Source organism: Physeter macrocephalus, chromosome 6, assembly GCF_002837175.3.
Source record: "Physeter macrocephalus isolate SW-GA chromosome 6, ASM283717v5, whole genome shotgun sequence".
Classification (NCBI taxonomy): domain Eukaryota; kingdom Metazoa; phylum Chordata; class Mammalia; order Artiodactyla; family Physeteridae; genus Physeter; species Physeter macrocephalus.
The window spans coordinates 77,483,336-77,511,279 of record NC_041219.1 but is presented as its reverse complement, the minus strand read 5'-3'; the positions used below and the strand labels follow the sequence as shown (position 1 = coordinate 77,511,279).

The window sequence follows — 27,944 nt, the reverse complement described above, 5'->3', positions numbered from 1 at the left end:
CTACCATTATTTTACTTATTCTTCATATCAAATAAGAAAGAGTATCTCAGTTTTTAGAAAATATAATAGTTAAGAGCTGTGTGTGTTGATCGATAGAATTTACATTTTATTGATTAAAAGAGAATATGGATAATTCAAGACTAGCTAAAGTGCCTTTTTTTCTTAATCATTTCCTTCTGTAGAATGCAGTGGGTGTTACTTAATATGTGTATTTTATGTTTAGATAACTACTGGGGAGAACAATTACATTATTAGTTTTCTTTTTATATTTTTGTCGTGCAGTTATTTATATTAACAAAATACTCCTGTCTAAGTGTACTGACTGATATTAATAATGGTGTTTTTAGATTTGGTAAAAACTGAAGGAACTCAGGCTTTGATGTTAAGACAGCCTGGATGTGAGTGCTGGCCTGGTTGCTTACTCACTGTGTGACTGTGGGCAAATTAGTTAACCTGTCTGAGATGGAGTGTTTTCAGCTATAATATCTTGTGTGTGTATGAGTGTCTATATGTGTATTATCAGTTCGTTTCTTTCTCTTACTACGTAAGCTCCATGAGAACCTTTTTTGTTTGATATTTGTATCCCCAGAGCCTAGAACGGTGCCTGGCACATCGTAAGCACTAAATAAATTTTTATTGTTTTTTGATAGAGGTAAAGCATTTTTCCTATCCTCAGTGAAACAGATATGCCTAGTATGTATTATTTGTTTTAATATGATTATTTAAAAGGACAGTCTTTTAAATAACCATTTAAATATTTTAATAAACATTTGATATTTATTAAAATAAACACATATTTAAATATTTGTTTATTTTAATAAACATCAAATAAAATTTAAATATTTAATAAATAACATTTAATTTAAATATTTAATAACTATTTAAAATATTTTTGAAACGTTTAAAATAAATATTTGATAAATATTGTGCATGCGAGCAGTGATAATATATCTTTAGCTTTTTTATGCTGTAAACCAGTGTTATATGTGGACTGTTTTATTTCTTGGTTTTGGAATAGTGGTCAATCAGGTTTAAAATCTATAATAAGTAGTTGTATTTTTGCTAACATGGTTTAAACTTTTAAAATCTTAGATATTTTCGAAGATTACGCTTCTCCCACCACAGCAGCCCAGACTCTCTTATATACTGCTGCAAAGAAAAGAAAAGAGGTATATAGTTATTCTTTTTAAATACAAAACTGAAAGGTGGCCTGTGTTGATTTGACACTCTAATGAATGCCCCTAGTATTTGAAAAATTATGTTAGTAGTTATAATCTGCTACTTTAAAAATATTTTTTGGGGGCTTCCCTGGTGGCGCAGTGGTTGCGCGTCCGCCTGCCGATGCAGGGGAACCGGGTTCGCCCCCGGTCTGGGAGGATCCCACATGCCGCGGAGCGGCTGGGCCCGTGAGCCATGGCCGCTGAGCCTGCGCATCCGGAGCCTGTGCTCCGCAACGGGAGAGGCCACAACAGAGGGAGGCCCGCATACCACAAAAAAAAAAAAAAATATATATATATATATATATATTTTTTTTTTTTCTGTCCTTGTAAGGGAAAAGGAATATTGCGTTTTCTTAATTATAATTGCTTGATAGAACACAATAAAATGGCTTTATTTTTGAAAATTTGTACATCATATTTAATACAATAGTAAGGCAGTAAAAGTTCATGTAGACTGAAATGGCTTCTTCTGTTTCTTTAGGTGTTGCCAAAAATGATGGCGTTCTGTTATCAAATCCTAACAGACCCGAACTTTGACCCTAGGAAGAAAGATGGAGCCCTGCATGTGATTGGTTCACTAGCTGATATTTTATTGAAGGTTAAGCTACTCAAATTTAATTTACTTAATAACACTGTGTAGCACAGGCAAATGAGAGAATATGAAAGTTATGGATAATTTAAAACTGGTGACTTTCTGCATAATTGAATTGACTAAATATTTTTCTTTCCTTAATTAAAAAAATGACTTTTTTTCGATAGTTCCATTTTTATTTATTTATTTTTAAACATCTTTATTGACGTATACTTGCTTTACAGTGTTGTGTTAGTTTCTGCTGTATGACAAAGTGGATCGGCTATATATATATACATATATCCCCATATCCCCTCCCTGTTGCATCTCCCTCCCACCCTCCCTATCCCACCCCTCTAGGAGGTCACAGAGCCACTGAGCTGATCTCCCTGTGCTATGTGGCTGCTTCCCCCTAGCTATCTATTTTACATTTGGTAGTGTATATATGTCAGTGCTACTCTCTCACTTTGTCTCAGCTTACCCTTCCCCCTCCCTGTGACCTTAAGTCCATTCTCTACATCTGTGTCTTTATTCCTGTCCTTACCCTAGGTTCTTCAGAACCATTTTTTTTTTTTAGATTCCATATATATGTGTTAGCATGTGGTATTTGTTTTTCTCTTTCTGACTTACTTCACTCTGTATGACAGAATCTAGGTCCATCCACCTCACTACAAATAACTCAATTTCATTTCTTTTTATGGCTGAGTAATATTCCATTGTGTATATGTACCACATCTTCTTTATCCATTCATCTGTCGATGGACACTTAGGTTGCTTCCTTATCCTGGTTATTGTAAATAGTGCTGCAGTGAACATTGTGGTACATGTTTCTTTTTGAATTATGGTTTTCTCAGGGTATATGCCCAGTAGTGGGATTGCTGTGTCATATGGTAGTTCTAAAAAAAATGACTTTTTATTCATCACTTTTTCAGTATGAAAATGTTGCTGTATTAAAAAAATGGTACAAAATGACTTTAGTGTTATTTATTTCTAGAAAGATCAATCAATATCAAATTATATCTAAAGTACTATTTCTGTATTGTTTTAAAAAATGCAATATATAGGTAAAATAATTTTACAAAATTGTAAATAGAAGTATATTAAGTGTAAGTCACAACAAACGTATTTTATTAGGAAGTGATTTTTACATATGAAAAAGACATTGGTAAGTTAAACTTAATTTCTATTTCCTAACAGAAGAGTTTATTCAAGGACCAAATGGAATTATTGTTGCAGAATCACGTATTTCCATTATTATTGTCTAACCTGGGATACCTTCGAGCCAGAGTAAGTTTTCCATATTTCCATTAAAGTATCTCGAAATCTTCATTTGTAAGTTAATTACTGAACTAAATATTTTTGGATAAGTTGACCTTCTACCACATATTGAGGCGAAATGAAGGAAATTAGAATGTCTTTTATGGTCACATAAGCTGAATAAAGAGCAAACTAGTGAATAAAGGAATTTATAGATTTTAATTCCAGCTGTTTTTTCCCGTAGCCTCACTTGCTGCATATGCAAAATATTCAGTGAGAGGGATGATGTTATAGCAATGGTACAATGTAAATTTATAAGCTGATTAATTTTTAGTGTCCAAAACAACATGGAAATTATATTTTGGCTAAAAACTTGACTATGATTTCCAGTATAATAGTTAGATATGCCTTAATAAAATGGAGAAAATAATAATCTATGTAAATTTATTTGTGTTCTAAGTGTATATTATTTATAGAAATAATATATTTTATGGAGAAATAAAAATAGGACTTTAATTTAAGAGCCTAGTACTTATTTTTATAACTGTATCAACCCAACAAAATGTCTTGCTAAAACCAATATATGTTAAAATGCCTTGTACACTCTAAAGCATTTTATAAACAGAAGATAATAGTCACTAGGGAAATATTTGTGTGAATGTAGATTAGCGATGTGGAGGGCACACAAGTATTTTTATAAGTAGGCTGTTATTTCTGCAGACTCTGTGAATTGTATTTCTCTTGTTAAGTCTTTAGTCATTCAAATTAATTACTGTCAGTTGTGTAAATGCACATAGAGAATTTTAAAAAATAATGTGATTCTGTGGTCTAATAGTTTAAACTTCGGTGATTTATGCAAAGTTAAATTTCTTCGTGTCTTGTGTGAGTGAAAAAATCAAGTTTGTTAAGCCAGTTAGTGTAAGGGAAAATAATATTTCATTCATTTGTTGTGAAGACCAGTAAATGAATATCAGCATTGGTTGGTTCATAGTGCTTTTGCATATAAATAATAAATAAGTTATGAATCATAATATTTATTAAAAGCATTGACAGGATTTCTTTTTTCAGAGACACTTAAATTTGGCTCTCTTTTCTTTTTCCTGTGAATAATGATATTGCATAAAGGTAATTTAGAAGTAATAAAACTGCCTTTATTATAAGAAGTCTGGGAAATCCAGAAGTTAGCAACTAAGGCTAATATGCTTCTCTCCAAAAACAAATAAATAAACAAATAGCACTTGGTAGAATTAATGATATTTTACTTAGTAAGAAGTTCTTATATGTGTGACATTATTACATAATGCCATAATCCTAATAGTTTCCTACTAACTTTTTTCTTATAACATAGTCCTGTTGGGTACTTCATGCATTCAGTTCTTTGAAATTTCATAATGAGCTCAACCTAAGAAATGCAGTTGATCTAGCAAAGAAGAGCCTGATTGAAGATAAGGAGATGCCTGTCAAGGTTGAAGCTGCCCTTGCTCTTCAGTCATTAATTTCTAACCAGACACAAGGTAAAGACAAAATTTTTAAATTTAAAAAATTTAAAATAAAAACACACGTTTTAGAGGGTGTATTTAATTTATTTTTTTGACATGGTCTTCTCAAGTAGTTTTGTTCACTTCCTTCCCTAGCAAAGATGAGTCCCTAAGTCTTAAGGTTCAGGGTTTGGGTTTTTGAGCTTTTGTCCCCTCAGAATTTTATAGGAGTTTATTCTTGCCACTTTTAGGAGTGTCTATTGACTGTGGTTTCCAGAAAAATTTTAGATTAGAAAAGAAGTTGATGATTGATAGTTGGGGAATCGAGAGACCTGGGGGTCTAGTTTTGATTGTGCTACTACCTGGCCATGTAGACCTGGACAAGGCACATGATCTGTCAAGACTTAGATGCCGTATATTTAAATTTAGGGGGATTGGACTAGATGGCTTTATGATTCCTTTCAACTCTAGGATTCTGTGATTTTGCTAGTTCTGAAAGCGGCAAGTAGCATTTCTAGTGAGTGATAACACATATCTCATTTGTTTGTTTAGAAGAATGTTCTGTTCAAAATTCAAATAAACCTTTGAAAGTAAATTCGGCTTTATGAAGAACATGAACCTTTACCTCTATTCAACAATGTTCCAGTGGAAGGACAGTATTACATAAGCACATGTGGGGAGAAGGGTGGTTAGAGATGGGGTGGGGGAGGGAACAGGCACATAAGTGTTGGGCATAGTCTTTATGTACATGATTTTTTATACTTGTATCATGATGGCATATTCATGTTTGATAAGTCATGCTGATGACAGAGCACGTGTGTAATTAGAATTTCTCAGTGGGTGCTGTTGGCATTTTGGGCGGGACAGTTCTTTACTGTGCTGAGCTGATTATCCCTATGTTACTCATGGGAAAATTGATACATTGGTGAGCATTATTTTGGTACAGCTTTGTAACTTACTCACTGTGAAGCAAATGTGTTATCTAGAACCTATTACCCTGTGTTATTTACCTTGTGACCAAGTTACTTTCCTTCATCACTTGTCAATGGCTAATTTTTTTACTGAGTTTGTTTTTTATTGCATTAGCTAAGGAATATATGAAGCCACACGTGAGGCCTATTATGCAGGAACTGTTGCACATTGTTAGAGAGACAGAAAATGATGATGTTACTAATGTTATCCAGAAGATGATATGTGAATACAGTCAAGAGGTAGCCTCAATTGCTGTTGATATGACTCAACACTTGGTAAGACTGGGCAAAGTTTTATGTTAGTTGGTATAAAGGCTTTGAATAATCTAAATAAATTAAACTCCAAAATCTGGAGTTCAGTTTACATGTAATTGAAATGCTAATGTAAAAATATTTGCTCTAATAATTCTGACAGTTAATAATTTCTATATATACTTTTCAGTTTTCCTAGATTTTAGATTTATTTGTTTAATGACAACCAGAAGTTAATTATTTGCTATCTGATTATAATAGCTAATATATATTCCACTTTAGTGACTAGATAAGGGAAAAATGGCTATGTTTAAAACATGACAGATTCTATCATTGATTCACTTGGCAAAGTGCCTATCTTAAAGTTTGAGCAAAGCTGACATTTGGATGTGTGACACTCCCCCCCCCTTTTTTTTTTTAAGAATTTATGTATTTATTTATTATTTATTTTTGGCTGTGTTGGGTCTTCATTGCTGCACGCGGGCTTTCTCTAGCTGCAGCGAGTGGGGGCTACTCTTCGTTGTGGTGCGTGGGCTTCTCATTGCGGTGGCTTCTCTTGTTGTGGAGCATGGGCTCTAGGTGCGCGGGCTTCAGTAGTTGTGGCACACGGGACTCGGTAGTTGTGGCTCGGGGGCTCTAGAGTGCAGGCTCAGTAGTTGCGGCGCACGGGCTTAGTTGCTCCGTGGCAGGTGGGGTCTTCCTGGACCAGGGCTCGAACCCGTGTCCCCTGCATTGGCAGGTGGATTCTTAACCACTGCACCACAAGGGAAGCCAGACACTGCCCTTTTGCTAACTTATAGAGAAGGATGGGTATAGCACTACTAATTGTTGAATGTGTTTGCTGTTTTCATAGGCTGAGATATTTGGCAAAGTTCTTCAAAGCGATGAATACGAAGAAGTCGAAGACAAAACTGTAATGGCTATGGGAATTTTACATACCATTGATACTATCTTGACAGTTGTAGAAGATCATAAAGAGGTAGGATTTCTTTGTGTTTTATTATGTCATTATAGTAACTGAAATTTACATGATCACTGATGATGAATTTTAAAGTCTTAACCTTTAAATTGCTATTTATGTTGCTGGATTTTAAAAATTACCCTCTAATTTTAAAGAAAAGTATTAAAATGATTGAAGGGAAATAGTACATGTGATTTTAAAGTATATAGTATATCTCTTGTGCTAAGCTTAGTTCAGTTCATCACATCTGCTATGTGCCAGGCTAGGTTTGGGGGGATATCAAATTGAATAAGACATGAGCCCTGCTTTTTGGAATCCATAGTCTGGTCTTCTTGGCAGAGAGAGACTGCCATGCAGTCACGGTGGCAAATTTTAAATAATGGAACAAAATGCTGATGTAACAAATATCTGAGAATGGAAGGGAAGAAGAGCTTAAAACATCATCTTTCCTAAACTGAGTTCCCGAACAATATTAGGATAAGAATTTGTGCAAACACTTGTTAAGTGCCCTCATATCCGTTAGCTGATAGAATGTTACTATGTCACCCTGCCATAGAGCGGGTAATGGTAGTGTCCTTTTGCAGAAGCAGAAAACAAGGTTCAGGTAGTATCAAGAGTCTGAATCATGTTCACAGAGCTAGTAAGTTGTAGATTTGGGGTTGCAGTCAATTGATATATCCTGATAATATGTCAGTTAATCCCTACCTAAAACCTGCTGCTCTCTTCCCCAAGTATTATATATTATATAGCCTCTACTTAACTCCAATTAGATTTGTGTTCATTACTTCTGTGAGCACGGTTGACTTGTTTGGCAATGATGGCAGCTCTCATTTTGTACAGTGGGACTTAGGAAGCAGGTGCTGGTTCTTTAAATAGCATTGTTAAACCCTGTGGCTGTTGACTTATCCTGTGTTTATCACATACCAATGGACACTTACCAGGTTCTTAAAAATGGTTCAGTTTTCTCCTCCTGGGCAGGGCTTCCTTTGCCTAAAAGGCTTAGTGTGAATTTTTTTTTCCGTATTCATTATTGTATTGTTGTGTCCTTGTTGAAACAGTATGGGCCTATCAGCAAAAGTGAGATTTCCAAGTTAAGTTACATGTCTACTTAAGGATTATTCTTTCACCTTATATGTAGAACTTATATTTTAAATTTGAAGAGAACTTAGACATCGCCTTGTCAAGTTTCCCCAAATACGTGTGTGTGGAGGATGGGCAGTAGTAGCATGAGCAGCAGGATTAGTTTGAAGACAAAACAGCATTTTATCTTTTTGTTTTAATTTTTAAATTCTTGATATTAATTTTATTTTGAATTTCACGTAAAGTTAAAGGAGCATGTGACCTTATTGTGATTATCAAGGGAGGCATGGGTTAAAATTGAGATGCACTAATCAAATCCAGCTTCCTTAACCTACAGATGAAAAAACTTAAAGCCTTCAGCTAAATGGCTTTACCAAGGTCATAGGTAACTAGAGGCAAAACAAGGACTGGAATCTTGGTCTCCTGACTACCAGTCTTATGATTTTGAACTTTGACTTACTAAAAGCAAACTTTGAAAACAAGATTTCCTTAAAAGGAATATTTACACGTGTACAAATACTTAATGTATGAAGAGCAGAATTAGAAGTCTGGAACAGATGCTTAGTATTTTTATGGCTTAAGTCTTCACATTGAAATCCTAGATATATTAGGAATTAATTTTGGTGTAAAATATGAGATAAGGAAGTAATTTAGTTTGTAATTTTATTATGAATTTAACTGCCACTTGTATCATTAGTCTACTTTTCAGAATTTCCTGGTTATTCTTGCATGTTTAGTTTTTCACATGAAGTTTAGAATTCTCAATTTCTCTTCTCAGAAAAGTCCTGTTGGTATTTTTGTTGGGATAATATCAAATTTATAGATTATATTAAGAGTTATGATGAATTTTAAACTAAGTGTTTAAAATTTGTCTTTAGGTTACTCAGCAGTTAGAGAATATCTGTCTACGGATCATTGATCTTGTTTTACAGAAACATGTAATTGGTAAGTTCAAAGGTAGAATAAAAAGGTAAATTGGGACTATTTTTAAATTTGATGGAAAATGCATTTTAGCCCTTCAAATTCAACAAGATGGACAATTTTGAGAAAGAGAGGCTTGCATTCTGTTCAATTTGTAGATATACTTTCTGATAATAGGCATCCGGATTTTCATTTAGAGGTAAGCTTAACATATCCAGTTAAGAATTTTTGGTCTTGGAGTTTTTAAAGAACAGAGAATTTAAAGTTTCTTAGAAAGGAGGAACTGGGATGAGGTTCAGGTGAGGTTACTTTAATCTGGGATTGAAAAACGTGAAATGATAGACATACCGTATCAGAAGTGTGAATTAATTGTTGTTCTGTTATCTCTTATGGTGCCTGACTGCTGAGTAGAATCAGTAGCTAATGCTGGATGTTATACACTGATTGGAATTTGTAGAGGAGGCAACTTTTTCATAGTATCCAAGCATTTTGAAGATGCCAGCCCCAAATCTTGTGGGCATGAGGGAAATGCAACCTGTATAGTGTATAGATAGAAAGATGGAACAAAAAGCATGTTACTGCTTAAGAGCAGTTGTCTCCAAACTTTTTATCATTCACACCATTAGTAAAAAATTGAGCATGTACTTCTAATATATGTGAATAATATTTGAATACCTATTTATAGGCAATATACATGTTACTATACTACATTTACATACATAAAAATAGAAATGTAAAAACATGAGATTAAATATAAATATATATGTATATATCCACTAAGTGTTCTAATAACATTCTTCTCCCATCTCAGTGGATTATCCTGCACCCTGCCAAGGGTACTCCGTACTTTTGAAATAGTTGCTATAAAGCAGTAGTTCTAAGACTTCGGTGTGCATAAGAATCACTGAGGATCTAGTTAAAATGAAGATTCCTGCATCATAATTCCAGAGATTCTGATACACTCAAAAAGAGTATATTCACTTATGTCCTTATTCATGGAAGAGATTGTAACTGAAAATTCTCCATTAAAAAAAATTTTTTTAAGGACTTCAAACATGTGAATTTTTAAAATTGATTTACAATATTATTAGTTTCAGGTTTACAATATAGTAATTTGATATTTTTATAGAATATGCTACATACAAAGTTATAAAATATTGACTGTATTCCCTGTGCTGTGCATTACATGCTTATAACTTATTTATTTCAGGTGAAGGGGATTAAGAGATACAGATTACTAGGTATAAAATAAATAAGTTACAAGGATGTAATCTCCATTTAAATTTAAAGTAAAGTAATCTTGAGGAAAAAACTGTAACGTAAAGCAAAGAGAAGTAGTTTATATCAACCTTCTGTAGTCTGCCTACACCAAATATTTAATTTGAGCAATTACAACATCAGGATGTTAAAAAAAGGAAAGGGGCCTATTTCTTGGGTGTGGTGGCCAGAGGAGAAAGCCATGGTTTCAGCTGCCTGTCTCCTCTAATCTCATCCCTAGTCCCAGGGTGATAGCTGATCTCTCTTACGTTTCCAGCTGTGATGCCCATAATGTTAGTGGCCCTTTTTTGAACCAATATTTGGCTATGCAAGATCTCAGATTAAAAAAAAACAACAACCAAACTTGTTCTGGAAGATGTCATGGGCTGAATCTGTTAATCCAGGACCCCCGCCGCAGTAGTCTGACCATGTTATGTCCGTGGTCCAGTCTCTTTCCATTGTCCCACTTCTCCCTCCCTCCTTTGCCTGTTTTCATTGCTAATTTACTCATGAAGTTGATTTATTATTCGAAGCCAGGCTTAGCTGTTACTGATTTAACTGTTCTATCTTATGCAGTAAGTCAAAGTTAGTAAAACCATCCTACCCTAATAGTCAGTCTTCTTGGTTGAGAATAAATGAAAAAACTTCTGGTCAATTTAAGCAGAAATGGAATTTAGCAGAAGGATAGTCATAGCACACCAAAGCAGTGGGAAGGCTGGAGTTGGCCAGAGCCAGCCAGGATTCTGCCATAAAAGTGGTCTGCTTAGAAGGCCACTGCTGCCTTTGTCAACACTGGGTCGTAGGCTGCTGCCTACCATAGTCCAGACTCCAACACAGACCCTGTCCCCTCCACCCCTGCCCCCCAAAACTGGAATAGCTTTGTGCCTTCTAGTTTCTCCCTCAAGATTCAGAGTCCTGGTCTTGAGCATCTGAGTAGCCAGGTAATGCACACATGCCGTAGCTGTCACAAATGTGAAAGGAAATATTTCTATCTTTTAGGCTTCACTTTAGGAAGAGGCATTTGCTTTCCTGAACAGAACTCTCAGAAATTTTATATTCAGACAATTGGTTATATTTCAAGTGATTGTCTTACATAACAAATTATTTCCCAGTATCTATGATTTCCATCTTATTTTGCTTTTGGTAAGGCATATATCTGTATTACTAGCTTTTGAATGTATTAAGTTTTAAATAATGTTACAGAAAAAAAACTTTATTCAAACTTCCAGGGTGAATATTAGTTCCTTTTAATAAGAAGGGAAAAAAATAATAAACTTTGAAGTTAGACTTTTTTGTTTAGTGACATGGTAGGAATTATTTGAAATTTTTGTATTGAGGTTTGTGTTTTCTGATTGTATGTTTAGATATAATTTGCTTTTGAGTGAGGGTAATAATAATAAATATGTGTACAAATGCAAGAACATTCCCTTTGGACTCTTCTAACTTTGAGTATAATTGTCTTGAGGTAAATTAAGAAATACTGTACAAATTTTACAAGCTTTGTAAATTGACGAAATACTGTCCAGTATATAGTTTGTAAAAATATGTGAGACAGACAGATATTTTCACCTAGATTAATTAAGCTCTCTGAAGAACATTAATTATTTGTAAATTTAAAATCCTGTGTAGGAGCCACATACAATAATCTATTCCTTCTTGTATCCATTTCTAATATAGTTTTATATATATATATAAACTATACTTTCTATATTACAAAACATAAAAAATATAATTTTTCAGTATTAAAAGTAAGTTTAGTAAAAACAAATCTTTGGCTTGTCTTATTGAGTAGGGGGCAGATCTTGGTAAGAAACGGAAGGTGGCAAATAGATGTAGCTGAAGATGTGAATGCTGAGAAACAGATGCTCAAAAGTACATTAGATGTAAAACATGTGTGAGTGTATAGCCTAAATCCTTTTCTGAGTGGTCTTTGTGTTTAATTTTTGCTATTTCCTGGGATTCTAACTAGAGATTTTCTTCTTTCTAGAATTCTATGAAGAAATTCTTTCACTGGCATATAGTTTAACCTGCCATGGTATTTCTCCTCAAATGTGGCAACTTCTAGGTATATTATATGAGATTTTTCAACAGGATTGTTTTGAATATTTTACAGGTATGACTTTGACCATGTAACATTTTTGCTTTTCTGTGTCTAAATAGATATTATTTTCGAGTAGAGGGTGATGCTATCATAGGAGTATTTTCCAGCCCTAGGAATAGAGGTAGTAGGAGGGAGACCATATTGCCTACTGTATCTTAAATTACTTTGCAGTCTGAGTATATATCCATATATTTATTAATATTTTCTGAATATCAACTATATTCCAAGTATTGTTCTAAGCTCAGCAATACATCAGTGAACAAAATAGACAGCCTTTGCCCTTTTGACACTTCCATTCTAGTGGGGGGAAGGAGAGGGTAGGAAACACACAGCCAAGTAAGCAAATATACAGTATGTCAGATGGTGATGAGTGCTATGGAAAAAAAGAAGAAAATTAATAACAATCACTATAATAAATGATGAGCATTTTAGTCTTTCTGATCCACATTTTCCTCATTTATAAAAAGTGGATTTAACACTTTCATTTCTAGCATTTTGTGGTTGCAAGGGAAGATAGTAATGTGTGGGTGCTAAAGAAATATGCTTTCAGTGGTAATAATTTATTTCTACTTCTGTTACTCAAGTCTCACTGGGATTTTGAATTTTTTTCCAGACATGATGCCTCTTCTGCATAATTATGTGACAATAGATACAGATACTTTACTATCAAATCCAAAGCATTTAGAAATACTTTTTACAATGTGTAGAAAGGTAAGCATGTCCTAATCATTGTCATAGTGAATCTTACCAGTGGTTTACTTATTAATGTTTACTTACTAATGTTGTATTTTACTTCAGGTACTCTCTCAATTTGTTTCTTATACATTTAGTTCTATATTGCTCTCATCAACATATATTTATCATTTTGTATTTTCAAATGGAGTTTGGAACTAAAATCTGAAAATTTCATATTGTGTGTTATACTTAAGAATGTTTGCTACTTTTATAGCTGTGTACTTTATAATGCTTAGGTAAATAATTTTCTTTGTGTTTTTTCTTTCAAAAATGCAGACTTGCTCCTTGATTAAAAAAGAGTGCTAGGAAAATACCACACAGTTTGTCAATTATTGATCTTTCTTTTAATTGAATGTATATATTGGAAGACACTAGATATAGGTAATTTGAACATAAATAACATAAGACAAAAAATTGGAATAGTTGGAAAAACAGGATCATTTAGCTCAATACAGGATTAATTGGTAAGCCACATAATGGCTACTGTTGTATTTATGCACAAACATGATTGTCTACTATGTTATCTTTGTAACAAGTTAGATTTGGCCCTCTTGGTTATATCTGGGAATCATTGTTGACTAATGCTTTCCTCCTCTTTTAGGTGAATATATGTATCAATATATACATAAATATAAAACTGTATTGCATAGAGATGGCAGATTTTAGAAAGCTCAAATAGCCAGAAACCTAAGTTTGGCCTTGGAATTGGGAGTAAGATAGCTAGTGTACAACCTGTTTTCCTCCCTAGAAGAGAAGTGTACCAGACTCTGTTAAAAACACTGAACTGATAATCAGTTTATCTGATGGAGGTCTCAGTTCAGTTATAAAGAGCCTGGGAGATTTTGGGAAGTCACTAAGTTTCATCACATGTAAACAGCAGGAGTAGAATAACGATTTTTGAAGACTCATATAGCTCTGTAATAACCCAGCTTGTTAAGTCATAATCACCTGGCTGTCTTCAGTTTTTTCCTAAGTTATAGAGACAGCTGCTAGTGAGGGAAAGGGGAAGAGAAAGCAAAGGTAGAAAACATAACAATCCTACATGGTCCTTTATAACTCACAGTTGCTCTGTATTATACCAGATATAGTAAAAGTGACGTTCACAGTGATGTCCTTCTACTTGTCGAGTAGTTAAATATATTTCTCATTTCTGGTCTTATTATTGAACTCTTACTGTACACTGGTATTTCCTAAGCACTTTATACACGTGAATTTATTTAATCTTTACAACATTATATTACCTTTTGTCAAAGAGGAGACAGGCATTTTGCATTGTGCCTGAGGTTTAGAAAACTGACCTAGTCACATAACTGTTACGTGTTGGAGCCAGGTTTGAATCCTGGTAACCTGGCTCCAGAGTCCATTTTTTAAGCTACTGTACTATATTTTGTTTCTCTTCCTTTTGTGGGGGGACAAAACCTCAAACCAACAAAACCAGCAAACAAAGAAACCAAGTAAATGCAATTTTGGGAAAAGGGGCTGATTTTTTTTCTTTCTGTATCATATAATCCTATGACATAAGTATATTACTATATTCCTTTTTACAGATGGGGACTAAGGTACAGAGGTTAAATGTTGGGTGGGCCAAAAGGTGCGTTCGTTTTTTTCCGTAAGATGGCTCTAGTAGCATTTAGTTGTCTTTAACTTCCTTTGAAACAATTCTGTTAGATTGTATGTGACAGCTGTCATATCACCGTGAGTTTAAAAAAAGACTTATCAAAATTGGTGAATTTTTGTGTAGCCATTTTAATATTGAAGATGGAAGAAAAAAAGCAACATTTTTGGCATATTAAACTTTAGTATTTCAAGAAAGGTAAAGATGCAACTGAAATGCGTTTGTGCAGTGTTTGGAGAAGGTGCTGTGACTGATCAAACGTGTCAAAAGTGGTTTGCAAAGTTCCGTGCAGGAGATTTCCTGCTGGCCGATGCACCACGGTCAGGTAGACCAGTTGAAGTTGATAGCGATCAAATCGAAGCAATAATTGAGAACAATCAACGTTATACCACGTGGGAGATAGCCGACATACTCAAAATATCCAAATCAAGCGTTGAAAATAATTTTCACTAGCTTGGTTATGTGAATTGCTTTGATGTTTGGGTTCCACGTAAGTTAAGTGAAAAAAACCTTCTTGACCATATTTCTGCATGCGATTCTCTACTGAAACGTCATGAAAACGTTCTGTTTTAAAAACAAATTGTGATGGGCAATGAAAAGTGTATACTGTACAACAGTGTGGAACGGAAGAGATCGTGGGGCAAGCGAAATGAACCACCACCAACGGCACCAAAGGCCGGTCTTCATCCAAAGGAGGTGATGTGGTGTATATGGTGGGATTGGAAGGGAGTCCTCGATGTCCCCAACATTTTTGGCACCAGGGACTGGTTTCGTGGAGGACAGTTTTTCCACGGACCGGGGGCGGGGTGGGGGAATGATTTTGGGATGATTCAAGAGCCTTATAGTTATTGTGCACTTTATTTGTATTATTATTACATTGTAATAGGTAATGAAATAATTATACAACTCACCATAATGCAGAATCAGTGGGAGCCCTGAGCTTGTTTTCACTTGCCACTCACTGATAGGGTTTTGATATGAGTCTGCAAGCAATTGATTTATTGTGGTCTCTGTGCGGTCAGACCTCTCTGCTAATGATAATCTGTATTTGCAGCTGCCCCCCAGAGCTAGCATCACCGCCTCAGCTTCACCTCAGATCATCAGGCATTAGATTCTCATAAGGAGCGCGCAACCTAGATCCCCCGCATGCGCAGTTCACAGTAGGGTTCACACTCCTATGAGAATCTAATGCTGCCGCTGATCTGACAGGAGGCGGAGTTCAGGCGGTAATGCGAGCGATGGGGAGCGATGGGACCAGTGGACCGCTACTGGTCTGTGGCCTGGGGGTTGGGGACCCCTGCTCTATTATGAGCTCCTTCTAGAAAACCAAACCATTAATTGCAACAAGTACTGCTCCCAGTTAGACCAACTGAAAGCAGCCCTCAATGAAAAGCGTCCAGAATTAGTCAACAGAAAACCCATAATCTTCCATCAGGATAACGCAAGAGCACATGTTTCTTTGATGACCCGGCAAAAACTTACAGCTTGGCTGGGAAGTTCTGATTCATCTGCTGTATTCACCAGACTTTGCACCTTTGGATTTCCATTTATTTTGGTATTTACAAAATCTCTTAATGGAAAAAATTTCAATTCCCTGGAAGACTGTAAAAGGCACCTGGAATAGTTCTTGGCTCAAAAAGATAAAAAGTTTTGGGAAGATGGAATTATGAAGTTGCCTGAAAAATGGCAGAAGGTAGTGGAACAAAAGGGTGAATACGTTATTCAGTAAAGTTCTTGGTGAAAATGGAAAATGTGTCTTTTATTTTTACTTAAAAAACTGAAGGCACTTTTTGGCCTACCCAATAGCTTTTCTAAAAACACAGCTCATAAATGGTAGAACTAGGATTTAGACCAAGGCATTCTGGTTCCAGAGCCCACATGTTTAGAATCTAGATCTAGAAACACTGCTCTAGAGGTAGAATTTTAAGTTTATGTAAATAGGGTTGGTTCTTGGTTTTGCTAGCTACCTGCTTATGTTTCAGCTCACTGATCCATCTGTTTTCCAGCTTCTACAATTTTATAGCTGTCTGTTTTTTCCTTTTCTCTGTCTTTGTGGATATATGCCTCTAAAATATCTTTACCTTTATTTTAATGGCCTTTGGGAAGGGATAAAATTGAATGGGGATGTTCAATCTGTCATCTTTATCTGGAATATCTTTTAAATTCAGTTTTCTTAAATTGTATTTGTCTAGGAAATTATCCAGTTCATCTAAGTTTTCAAATATATAAGGAATATAATATTGTTCATAGTATTCTCATTTTTAATCTTTCCTTTATCTGTATTTATGTCTTTCATAATGTTTTAAAATTTTGCTTTTGCTTTTTAAAAATAATTTTGGCAAAAGTCTACTTCATTAAGTCTTTTTTAAATGAATCTATTTTTGATTTCTCTTTGTTTTACCTCTTTTTGTTTATATTCCTAATTTCTATCTTTTATTCTCTGGGTTAAGTCTGTTCTTTTTCTTATGTCTTGTGTTTGAACCCTTATTAATTTTTCCATATTTATTTATTTCTAATATAAGCATGCCTCTACTCTATAAATCTCTCTTCTGGGAACCTTATTATAAGGCTACCGTATTCGGTGTATGAACATGTGCACTGTATAATTGTTCATATCAGTGAAAATACAGAATTGACATTAGGGGAACAGGCTGGAAAGCTTTGTTATACTCATCTTCTGTAATACTGTATAGTCCTAAATGGTTATAATGTCTATGGAAAGTACTTCAAATTATGAAGTCCAAATGAGGAAATTAAAAGGTGTGTAATATTAAATTTATGGTTTCATTATGAAAAAATGGGTGCATATAGACAAGAATTCAAAAGGAACAGAAAAACACAGGGTTTATTTAATTGTTTAAGAAGAAGGTTATTTTGTTTTCTTTTGATTTCATTGTATTTTATTGTTTTGATGCATTCCATAAAAGGAAGCTTCCTTTGTCTAGACAGTTAACTCATATAGCCTATTTTATTAATCCAAAGTTAAATAACTGAATTATTACACCTTATAAGGAATCAGAGTAGATAAAGAAGATAGATGAACTTCATTTTGAACTTCCTTCTTTGGATTGGCAAGGTAAACTTACGATGCAAGCAACGCTGAGATTCTAATGGCTGAATTTTTATGTGATATTTACTTCATGTAGACTTGATTAAATTTTTTTGCAATTGCTATTTACTGCTGAGTGAAATTTTGATTACTGCAGGTACTATGTGGAGATGCAGGAGAAGATGCAGAATGTCATGCAGCCAAACTTCTTGAAGTCATCATTCTTCAGTGCAAAGGAAGGGGAATTGATCAGGTAATATATGTATAGAAAACATCCTACTTGATGTTTACATTTAAAATGTGCATTTCTGATTGTTGTTTTGTTTATATTGTGATGGAAAATTATAAAGATAGCCTATAGTTTGTGTTTACTGGTACAAATCCTATGACAAAAATACCCAACACAATTTGGCATCATAGTTAGGAAACCATTGCTGAATTCAAGTTCACAAAGATTTTCCTCTAAGAGTTTTATGGTTTTAGCTCTAACATTTAGGTCTTTAATTCATTTTGAGTTAATTTTTGAATATGGTTTGCGGAAGGGGTACAAATTCATTATTTTGCACGTGGATATCAAGTTGTCTCAGCACGATTTGTTGGTAAAAAACTATTCTTTCCCCATTGAATTATCTTGGAACACTTTGTGAAATCAATTGACTGTAAATGTGAGGATATATTTCTGGATTCTCATTCAGATTTGATTAATTTTTTTGTCCTTAATCCAGGACTGCAGTATCTTTATTACTGTACCTTTGTAATAAGTTTTGAAATTAGGAAGTTTGTGTCCTCCTATTTTGTTCCTGTGTAAGATTGTTTTGGCTATTCTGGTCCCTTGAATTTCCATATGAATTTTAGGATCAGCTTGTCATTTTGAGCAAAGAAGCCAACTGGGATTGTGATAGGCATTGTGCTACATCTGTAGATCACTTTGGGAAGTATTGTCACTTTGAGAATATTTAGTCTTTCAATCCCTGAACATGAGATGTCTTTCCTTTTATTTAGGTCATCTTTAATTTTTTTCAAAAATGTTTTGTAGTTTTCAAGTAGAAGTTTCTTTCGTTAAAATCTTCATAAAATATTTTATCCTTTTTAATGCTATTGTAAATGGTATTGTTTTCTTAATTTTATTTTCAAGTTGTTTATTGCCTGTTTAAAAATACATTTTTTCTATATTTATCTTGTTTCTTGCAACCTTGCCGAATTTGTTTATTAGTTTTAATAGAGTTTCAGAGAATTTCTTAGGATTTTCTGTGCACAAGGTCATCTCATCTGCAGATAGAGTTTTACCTTTCCAACTTGGGTGCTTTTTATTTTATTTTTCTTGCCTAATTGCCTTGGCTAGAACCTTCAGTGCAATGTTGAATGGATGTGGCAAGAGGAGACATTTTGTCTTGTTCCTGATCTTGGGGGGGAAGCATTCCTTTCACCATTAAGTCTGACATAAGCTGTGGGTTTTTCATAGATGTCTTTTATCAGATTGAGTGTGTTCCTGTTTATTCGTGGTTTTTTGAGAGTTTTGATCATGAAGGTGTGTTGAATTTTATCAAATGCTTTTTCTGAATCTATTGAGATGATCATGTGGGTTTTGTCCTTTATTCTGTTGATATGGTGTTTTGCTTTAATTGATTTTCAGATGTTAAATCAACCTTGAATTCCTGGTGTAAATCCTTCTTGATCATGGAGTATGATCCTTTGTATATATTTCTAGATTCAGTTAGGTGGTATTTTTTTAAAACTATTTTTGTACCTGTATTTATAAGAGATATTGATCTGTAATTTTTTTTTTCTTGTGGTATCTTTGTCTGGCTTTGGAATCAGAGTTATGCTGGCCTCGTGGAATGAGTTGGGAAGTGCTCCCTCCTCTTCTATTTTTTGGAAGAGTTTCTGCAGGTTGGTGTTTTTTAAATGTTAGAATTTAGCAGTGAAGCCATCTTTGCGTGAGCTTTTTTTGTGGGTAGTTTTAAAATTACCAATTCAATATCATTATTTGTTATAGGTCTACTTGTATTTCTATTTCTTTTTGAGTTAATGTAGGAGTTTGCATTTTTCTAGGAAGTTGTCCATTTCATCTAAATTAACTAATTAGTTGGCATGCAGTTCATAATATTTCATTATATTTCTTTTTGTTTTTGTAGGTTGGTAATAATGACCCTGTTTTGTTCCTGATTTTAGTAATTATTGTCTTCTCTTTCTCTCGCTCTCTTTTTTCCCCCTTTGGTTAGTTGAGGTAGAGGTTTGTCAATTTTGTTCATCTTTTCAAGGAACCAATTTATGATTTTGTTGTCTGTTTTTTTGTTTGCTATTTCATTAGTTTTTGCTCTAATCCTCATAATTTATTCCCTTCTACTTGCTTTGAGTTTAGCTTGCTCTTCTTTTTCCAGAGTCTTGAGGTGGAAGTTTAGGTTATTAGATTGAGATATTTCTTCATTTTTAATATAGAGATTGATAGCTATAAATTTTCCTCTAACCACTGCTTTAGCTACATTTATAAGTTTTGGCATATGTTCATATTCATTCATCTCAAAATATGTCCTTATTTCCTTTGTGATTTATTCTGGACCCACTGGTTATTTAGGAGTGTGTTGTTTAATTTCCATATGTTTGTGAATTTACCAGAATTCTTTCTGTTAATGATTTCTAATTTTACTCCATTGTAATTGGAGAACATACTTTGTGTGATTTTATTACTTTTAAATTTATTGAGGCTTATTTTATGGCCCTGCATATAGTCTGTCCTGGAGATTGTACCATGTGCACTTGAGAATAATATGTACTTTGCTGTTATTGGGCTGAGTCTTCTATAGATGTTTGTTAGATCTAGTTGGTTTATAATGTTGATTAAGTCTTTTATTTTTTGCTGATCTTCTACCTAATTCTATTTGTTATCAAAAGTGAAGTATTAAATTCTCCAACTGTTATTTAATTATCTAGTTCTCCCTTTATTTCTGTCAGTTGTTGTTTCATGTATTTTGGGGCTCTGTTAGGTGTATGTATGTTTATAATGGTTTTATCTTCCTGATGAATTGACCCTTTTATCATTAAAGTTGTCTCTCTTTATCTCTAGTAAAACTTTTTGTTTGTTTTGATGTTAGTATATATAATATTAGTATATCCATTTCAGCTTTCTTATGGTTGCTGTTTGCATGATATATCTTTTTCCATTCTTTTACTTTCAACCTATTTGTATCTTTGAATTGACCCATTCACATTTACTGTTGTTACTGTTACACATAGATTCAATCTGTCATTTTATTTTTTATTTATATGTCTCATGTTTTGTTGTTGTTGTTCCCGTATTCTTTCTTTACTGCTTTCTTTTGAATTAAGTACATATTTTCTAATGTTACATTTTAATTCCTTTAATTTTTTTTCCACTATTTTAAACATTTTTTTTAGTGGTTGCTCTAGGGCTTACCATATATATCTTACCTTATCAGAATATACTTCAGATTGAGATTAACCTAATTTTTAGTGAGATATAGATGCATTATTCTTATATAGCTCTATTCCCTCTTCCCCCTTTTTGTACTACTGCTGTCATATATTTTGCATCTATATATTTTATAAACCCAACAATACACTGTAATTATTTCTATTTGTAATTTTATTTCAAAAAAGCTAAGAAAAACGGCAACAAAGTATATATTTACAGAGTTTGCTATATTAGCCTTCTTATTTACCATTTCTCAGTTCTCTTTATTTGTTTGCTGTGGGTTGAAGTTACCATCTGGTGTCATTTCCTTATTCCAGTAGAATCTTGCTTCTACATCCTTTGTATTGTTAATGTTGAATATATTACATTTTATAGTTTCAACAATACAATTATAAAATGTTATTTTATGTGATTGCTTTTTAAAAGTTAAGAAAGTGAAAGAAATACTATTTTTACTATTTTTTATAATTACATAATTACCTTTACTGGAGTGTGTGTGTGTGTGTGTGTGTGTGTGTATGTCTTTCTTTGTCTTTGAATTACCCTCTGGGTCACTTGCTTTCAGCCCGAAGAACTTCCTTTAGTATTTCTTGTAGGATAGGTCTGCTAGCAATGAATTCTGTGTTTTTTTGTTTTTTTTTTTCTGAGAATGTCTATTTCATCTTCAGTGAGGTTGAGGTCTGAAGGTATTAGTTCTGTTCTAAGCAAGTAGTATTGGGAGTGGAAGATTAGAACAAGATTCATAGTGGGAGTCATTGCAGACATTGCATAGAAAACACCAGAAAAAAACAAGACATAAGATGAGGGCAGGGAGAAGCCTGTGAGCACAGGTTTACCTTGGAAAATAGATGATCTTTTTCACAGAAACAGAAAGTGTAGATACCAGGAGATGGGAATAGAGTCATATTACTCAAATGGTGACCATCTAATGGTGTCAGTAGGTGTTCATAAAAAAGTGTATTCAATGGTCTGGGGAAAACTGGATAAAACAAATTTCATTTCATTATTGCTTGAATTCTTAGTGCCTTTATCTGGAAATGTGCCTAAGGGAGTGGTTAGTATTCTGTGTTTTCCAAATTAATTTAACAGTGGAATCTTTTTGTTCTCCAAACCCAAGAAACATCTATTAACTGTTGTGACAGTGCTCTTTAGATAATGCTGATATAGAGGTCTGTCTTGAGGTAGAAATAAGGGATGTGGAAGCTTAAGTCCAATGGCTTTATTTTCGCAGTTAAATAGGAAGAGTTGTAGAAAATGAAAAAAGTTGAAATTTCAGTTTGGAGGAGTCTAGTAAGTAGTAAAGAAGAATTGAATAAAAGAATTGCTTTCAGCTGGATAGACTCATTTGAAGTTACCAAGTAAGAATTTCATATGTAATGTATGTACAGTGGGTTTCTACTCCTAAAAGTGGGTTGTTAGAGGGGTTGGAAAGTTGGTACCCGAGCATTTCTATGTCAGAAAGTTAAGTGAGTTAACTCACTGTCTTATGTTAGTGAGGTTACCATTACTGTGCTGAAGGATTGTAATGCCTTAGAATTAAATTCCTCAGTATTTCCTGTAAATTGGTAGTTAGATCTAGAGGTTTGGTTGGATTCAATTGTGATTTTTTGGCAAGAATACTTCCTAGGTGGTGTTGTGTATTTCTACTAGGGACAGAATGGTTTTCTCTCGTCTTATGATCTTAGTGCTGTTGGTGATGATATTCCAATTCTGTCATTCCTTCTTCATTTATGAGTGGAATTACTTCTGTGAAGAGAAGTGTTTTCTCATCAATTATTAGATTACTCTGAGGCATAGTTTGAGTATTTGCCTTTATTTGTCATGATTGAGACAATATGTTTGTTTCCTTATGCTCCATCTTTGGAGCATCCTCCAAAGATGACCAGTGAGGTGTTTTTTATGGTTTTTTATTTTTTATTTTTGGCTTTTTAGTATTATTTGAACTTATAGATTCAAATTTATTTGATACACATCAAATATATTCAGTATATTTCAGGTATACAAAGTTCTTTCAGCTTAGGCCAGTGGGAGCCTCTTGAGTTTGCCATATGAGTGCTTTTGACCTGACTCTCATAGCCTTTGGAAGTTTTCTGCTATCTGGTGTGATTAGACGTTCCAGGTTCATCTTGTACATTTCCTGCCCTACCTTGGGAAATGGTATTCCAAGACTGCACAAGGGATATTCCTTGTTATTGAGTTGGTCTTTATTTCCACAAAAGAGAACCAGGAAATACATATTATATTATCTTAAGATTAATGCATCATTAGTAGACACAGATATTTCCAGTTCAAATTTAGGACTACATTATTTTTACTTAACCTAATTGATCCTAATCAGTATCTCCCACACCCAAAATCCTGGTTCTCATCATAATTACTCACTTACTTTACCCCACTAATATGTATATATTATCACCAACATATGATTACTATTAACAGTTTAAGATTTTTTAGTAGCTCCTTCTATCTCAAGGGTATATTCATATGCTAGGGATATTTATAGCCAAACAAGTCAAATCATAAATTTTAAAGTAATTTAACATAATCCTTGTTTGTTTGATTATTTATTTCATTTTATTTTAACTTTTAGGGATTGCTTAAATTTTTTGTGAATAAAACGTATGCACAGTCTAAAGTCTAATTTACAAAACAAGGTATATTCAGGGAAATCTAGCTTCCATTCCTGTCCCCTCTACCATTACTTTATTTCCCCATTTCTACCCTCCCCCCACCCCCCAGTTTTTACTAAACATATTTTTTTTTCCATCTTGCCTTCTTCACTTAATATCTTGCAGATCACTCCATAGTAGTATATGGAGGTATTCTGCATAATCAATCCCCATAATTGACTTTATTTTAATATAAATGGATCATTTTAGTTTTACTAATTTTGAAACCTCAAAGTTTCTTTGTATTCTTAATGGCTTTGCATGTAATAGTAGATATTTGTTAAAATGGAGCTTTGTTATTAAAACATATCAAAAAGTTTTTCAAACTTAGTTTACATTTTCTTTTGGCTTCATTGATTCACAATAATTATTTAACTGCAGTAATAATTTTTAATAGAGCCTACGTCCTATATATGCTCTATATCAGAATATGAGACAAAATCAATAGAGTTAATCAGACTAGTCATTTCTTTATAAAAATCTCAATCTTAAAAGTACCACATATAGTCATGTGTTTTGATATTATATATCATCCTAAACAAGTCTAGTATTCTTCTGATACTAATGTACTTACAGTTTGGCTTACTAAAGGAAACATATTGAATTTGTCTTAAATTTTTACATGAAACTCTGATTATTTTTTAATAGATTTTATTTTTCAGAGTAGTTATAGGCTCTCAGAGAAATTGAGCAGAAGATATAGAGATTTCTCCTGTACCCCTTACCCCACACATGCGTAGCCTTCCCCATCATCAACATCTCCGCCAGGGTGGTACATTGGTTATAACTGATGAACCTATTGATACATCATTATCACCCAGAGACCGCAGTTTACACTAGGGTGTACTCTTGGTGTACACACTTTATAGGTTTGGACAAATGTATGACATGTATCTACCATTATAGTATCATGCAGACTAGTTTCACTACACTGCCCTAAAAACCCTCTGTATTCCACCTATTCATCCTATTCTCCCCTGAAACTTTGATTTTTAAAGTTTAATTTAAAAATGAACTTATATTAAGATTTCAGAATTTTATTTTACACAAATCATTTTAGCCCATCCCTTTTTAAAACTTGAACTATAATTGCTGTACGATATTGTATAAGTCACAGGTGTGCAATATAGTGATTCACAATTTTTATAGGTTATACTCCATTTTTAGTTATTATAAAATATTGGTTATATTTCCCATGTTGTACAATATATCCTTGTAGCTTATTTTATACCTGATAATTTGTACCTCCTACTCCTCTACCCCTATATTGCACCTCCCCCTTCCCTCTCCCTACTGGTAACCCCTAGTTTGTTCTCTATATCTGTGAGTCTACTTCTTTTTTGTTATATTCACTAGTTTGTTGTATTTTTTAGATTCCACATATAAGTGATATCATACAGTTTTTATCTTTCTCTGTCTGACTGATTTCACTTAGCATAATGCCCTCCAAGTCCATCCATGTTGCTGCAAATGGCAAAATTTCATTCTTTATTGTAGCTGAGTAGTATTTCATTGTGTATATATACCACATCTTCTTTATCCATTCATCTGTTGATGGACACTTAGGTTGCTTTCATATCTTGGCAATTGTAAATAATGCTGCTATGAACATTGGGGTGCATATATCTTTTTGAATTAGTGTTTTTGTTTTTGTTTTTTTGGATATATACCCAAGTGTGGAATTGCTGGGTCATATGGTAGTAGTATTTTTAGTTTTTTGAGAAATCTCCTTCTGTTTTCCACAGTTAGCCCATCCCTTTTAATTGAAAGTAACTGTTAGGAAATATTTCTAATAAAATTAAACAATATTGCACTTTAGAATTGGAATCATAGGATTTTAATGTATGAAATCCACTATTTTTCTTCAGTCTTTTACTTATACCAACAGGAATTTTCTTTTTCAAAAATTTTATTGAGATGTATTTAACATATAAAATTATCTTAATTTCAGGTATACAACATGATTCAGTATTTGTATATACAGTGAAATGATCATGACAATAAGTCTAGTTAACATCCATCACCATACATAGTTAAAAAAAATTTTTTTTCTTGTGATGAGAGCTTTTAATGTCTACTCTTTCTTAGCAACTTTCAAATGTATAATACAGTATTCTTAAGTTTAGTCACCATGTCGTTCATTACATCCCTGTGACTTTTTTAGGAATTTTTTTTCTCAAGAGAAATTCTGATCACAACATGCTTATTTTTAGTCTCATTTTTTTTTTACACTTGACCCTTGAACAGTGCAGGAGTTAGAGGCGTTGACCCTCTGCACAGTCAGAAATCCATGTATAACTTACAGTTGGCCCTGTGTATACACGTTTTCTCCCTATCTGCGGATTCAACCAACTGTGGATAGTGTAGTACTGTAGTATTCACTATTGAAAAAAACCTGCATTTAAGTGGATCCATATAGTTCAAACCTGCGTTGTTCAAGGGTCAGCTGTATTTCCAATATGATTTATCAAAGAAAAATTCCACCCTAGTCATTTTAACTCAAACATGGAAGTGACTAAGTCTACATTTGGATTATTGCCATTATTTGAGTGTGGACTCTTGTAGAACAATCTTCAACTAAATGTAATCTTCACATAAAAGGGAAGGAGACGTTTTGGCACTACTGTAGGACCTCTTTTTGGCCATTTAAGCTCTCTGGGTTTAATAATTCTAAAAATGATTTAAACAAGCAAAAGTTTCACTGTCATTAAGAGTATCTGATTTATTGATAACACTTTACCAACATTCAGCTTTCTATAAAAGTTACTCGATTTCTCTTTTTCTTTTTTCCTCTAGTGCATTCCACTCTTTGTTCAACTTGTTTTGGAGAGATTAACCCGAGGGGTCAAAACTAGTGAGCTTCGTACTATGTGTCTTCAGGTTGCAATTGCTGCCTTGTACTACAACCCTGATTTGCTGCTACATACTTTAGAACGAATTCAGTTGCCTCACAACCCTGGACCTGTAACTGTACAGTTTATAAATCAGTGGATGAATGATACAGATTGTTTTCTTGGGTACGTATGTGTCTTTTCGATTTTGCACTGCATTTCTATTCTGGAAAGTTGACTTTTAAATATGTACATATAGTAGCATATAAAGAGAAAATTTTTATATCTTAATAATAATTATTATTTTTTATTTATTTTTGGCTGCTTCGCTGCTGCACGCAGGCTTTCTCTAGTTGCGGCAAGTGGGGGCTACTCTTCGTGGCAGTGCGTGGGCTTCTCGTTGCAGTGGCCTCTCTTGTTGCAGAGCACGGGCTCCAGGCTCGTGGGCCTCACCAGTCATGGCTCGCGGGCTCCAGAGCACAGGCTCAGTAGTTGTGGCGCACGGGTCCAGCTGCTCCGCGGCACGTGGGATCCTCCTGGACCAGGGCTTGAACCCGCGTCCCCTGCACTGGCAGGCGGATTCCCAACCACTGGGCCACCAGGGAAGCCCTTTAAGAATTATTTTTAGTGTATTGTTAACATAATATTAAATTCTTAGAGAATTAAGAATGTGTTTCAGCAGTATAATCTAGTGGAAAGAACACAGGCTCTGAAAATTAGGTATAGCCATTCCCCGCTTGTTTTTGACTTATGTGTATTGCTATATCTCTAGGCAACAAGAATTAAGTGTCCACTTGGGTTCCATGACTATTAAGTGTCTACGGGTAACAACATTCTAAATAGAGTCGTGTTTCTAAGGAAAGTACTGGTCTGGTAAAGATATAAAGACTTCACTGGAGCCCGTTTTCAAATGTGAGGTCAGAAGATTGTTAGTTGTAGTCCAGGTCCTACCCTGGTAGGAGAGTTTGGCTTTATGTGAAGCACTCTCCTAGCTTCCCAACATAGGAAAAGTGAGATCCTAAGTAGTAGTTAGTTATAGGCCCACCTCAAGTGACCCAACACATATAAGTGACCCTTTTGTGCTAGAATTTGAGCTAAATTGCTGATTAATTTGTTCAAAACATTAGAAATAACTAGTGTTCTTTTTAAGTTTTGTAAGAGGTCATTTAGAAAAATTTACTGAGGGGAAAATAATTTCAACAGGAGTAGTTAGGACATTGCCAAGTGGTGGGGAGATGATGGAGGGGCTTGAATTAGGATGGTAGAAAAGGAATGGGGGAGCATAGTTATAAGTTGCTATGTGTACTCTAATTTTTCTACTTGTAGGAGACTGGAATTTGTCCCTGATTTAGATTTCTTATTAAAGCTTTGAAAGGAAGAGCATACTTTAAAAAGAAATTGTGCTTGGGGCTTCCCTGGTGGCGCAGTGGTTGCGCGTCCGCCTGCCGATGCAGGGGAACCGGGTTCGCGCCCCGGTCTGGGAGGATCCCACATGTCGCGGAGCGGCTGGGCCCGTGAGCCATGGCCGCTGAGCCTGCGCGTC

At 34.2% G+C, this 27,944-nt stretch overlaps 1 protein-coding gene across 4 annotated transcripts in view; it reads left to right on the top strand.

Annotated features, from left to right (window-relative positions):
* Positions 1-27,944, top strand: part of IPO8 (importin 8) — a 72,582-nt gene that overhangs the window by 27,634 nt on the left and 17,004 nt on the right. For all 4 annotated transcript variants that reach the window (XR_008617677.1, XR_003680297.2, XM_007115399.4 and 1 more), the window contains exons 11-21: positions 1,093-1,169; positions 1,702-1,818; positions 2,989-3,078; positions 4,397-4,562; positions 5,613-5,773; positions 6,603-6,728; positions 8,669-8,735; positions 11,956-12,081; positions 12,683-12,780; positions 17,626-17,721; positions 26,367-26,587. Coding sequence is in view for 2 of the 4 variants with exons in the window: in XM_007115399.4 (XP_007115461.1) it covers positions 1,093-1,169; positions 1,702-1,818; positions 2,989-3,078; positions 4,397-4,562; positions 5,613-5,773; positions 6,603-6,728; positions 8,669-8,735; positions 11,956-12,081; positions 12,683-12,780; positions 17,626-17,721; positions 26,367-26,587 (1,345 nt within the window). In the remaining 2 variants the exon portion in view is untranslated. The remainder of the gene's footprint in view (positions 1-1,092; positions 1,170-1,701; positions 1,819-2,988; positions 3,079-4,396; positions 4,563-5,612; positions 5,774-6,602; positions 6,729-8,668; positions 8,736-11,955; positions 12,082-12,682; positions 12,781-17,625; positions 17,722-26,366; positions 26,588-27,944) is intronic.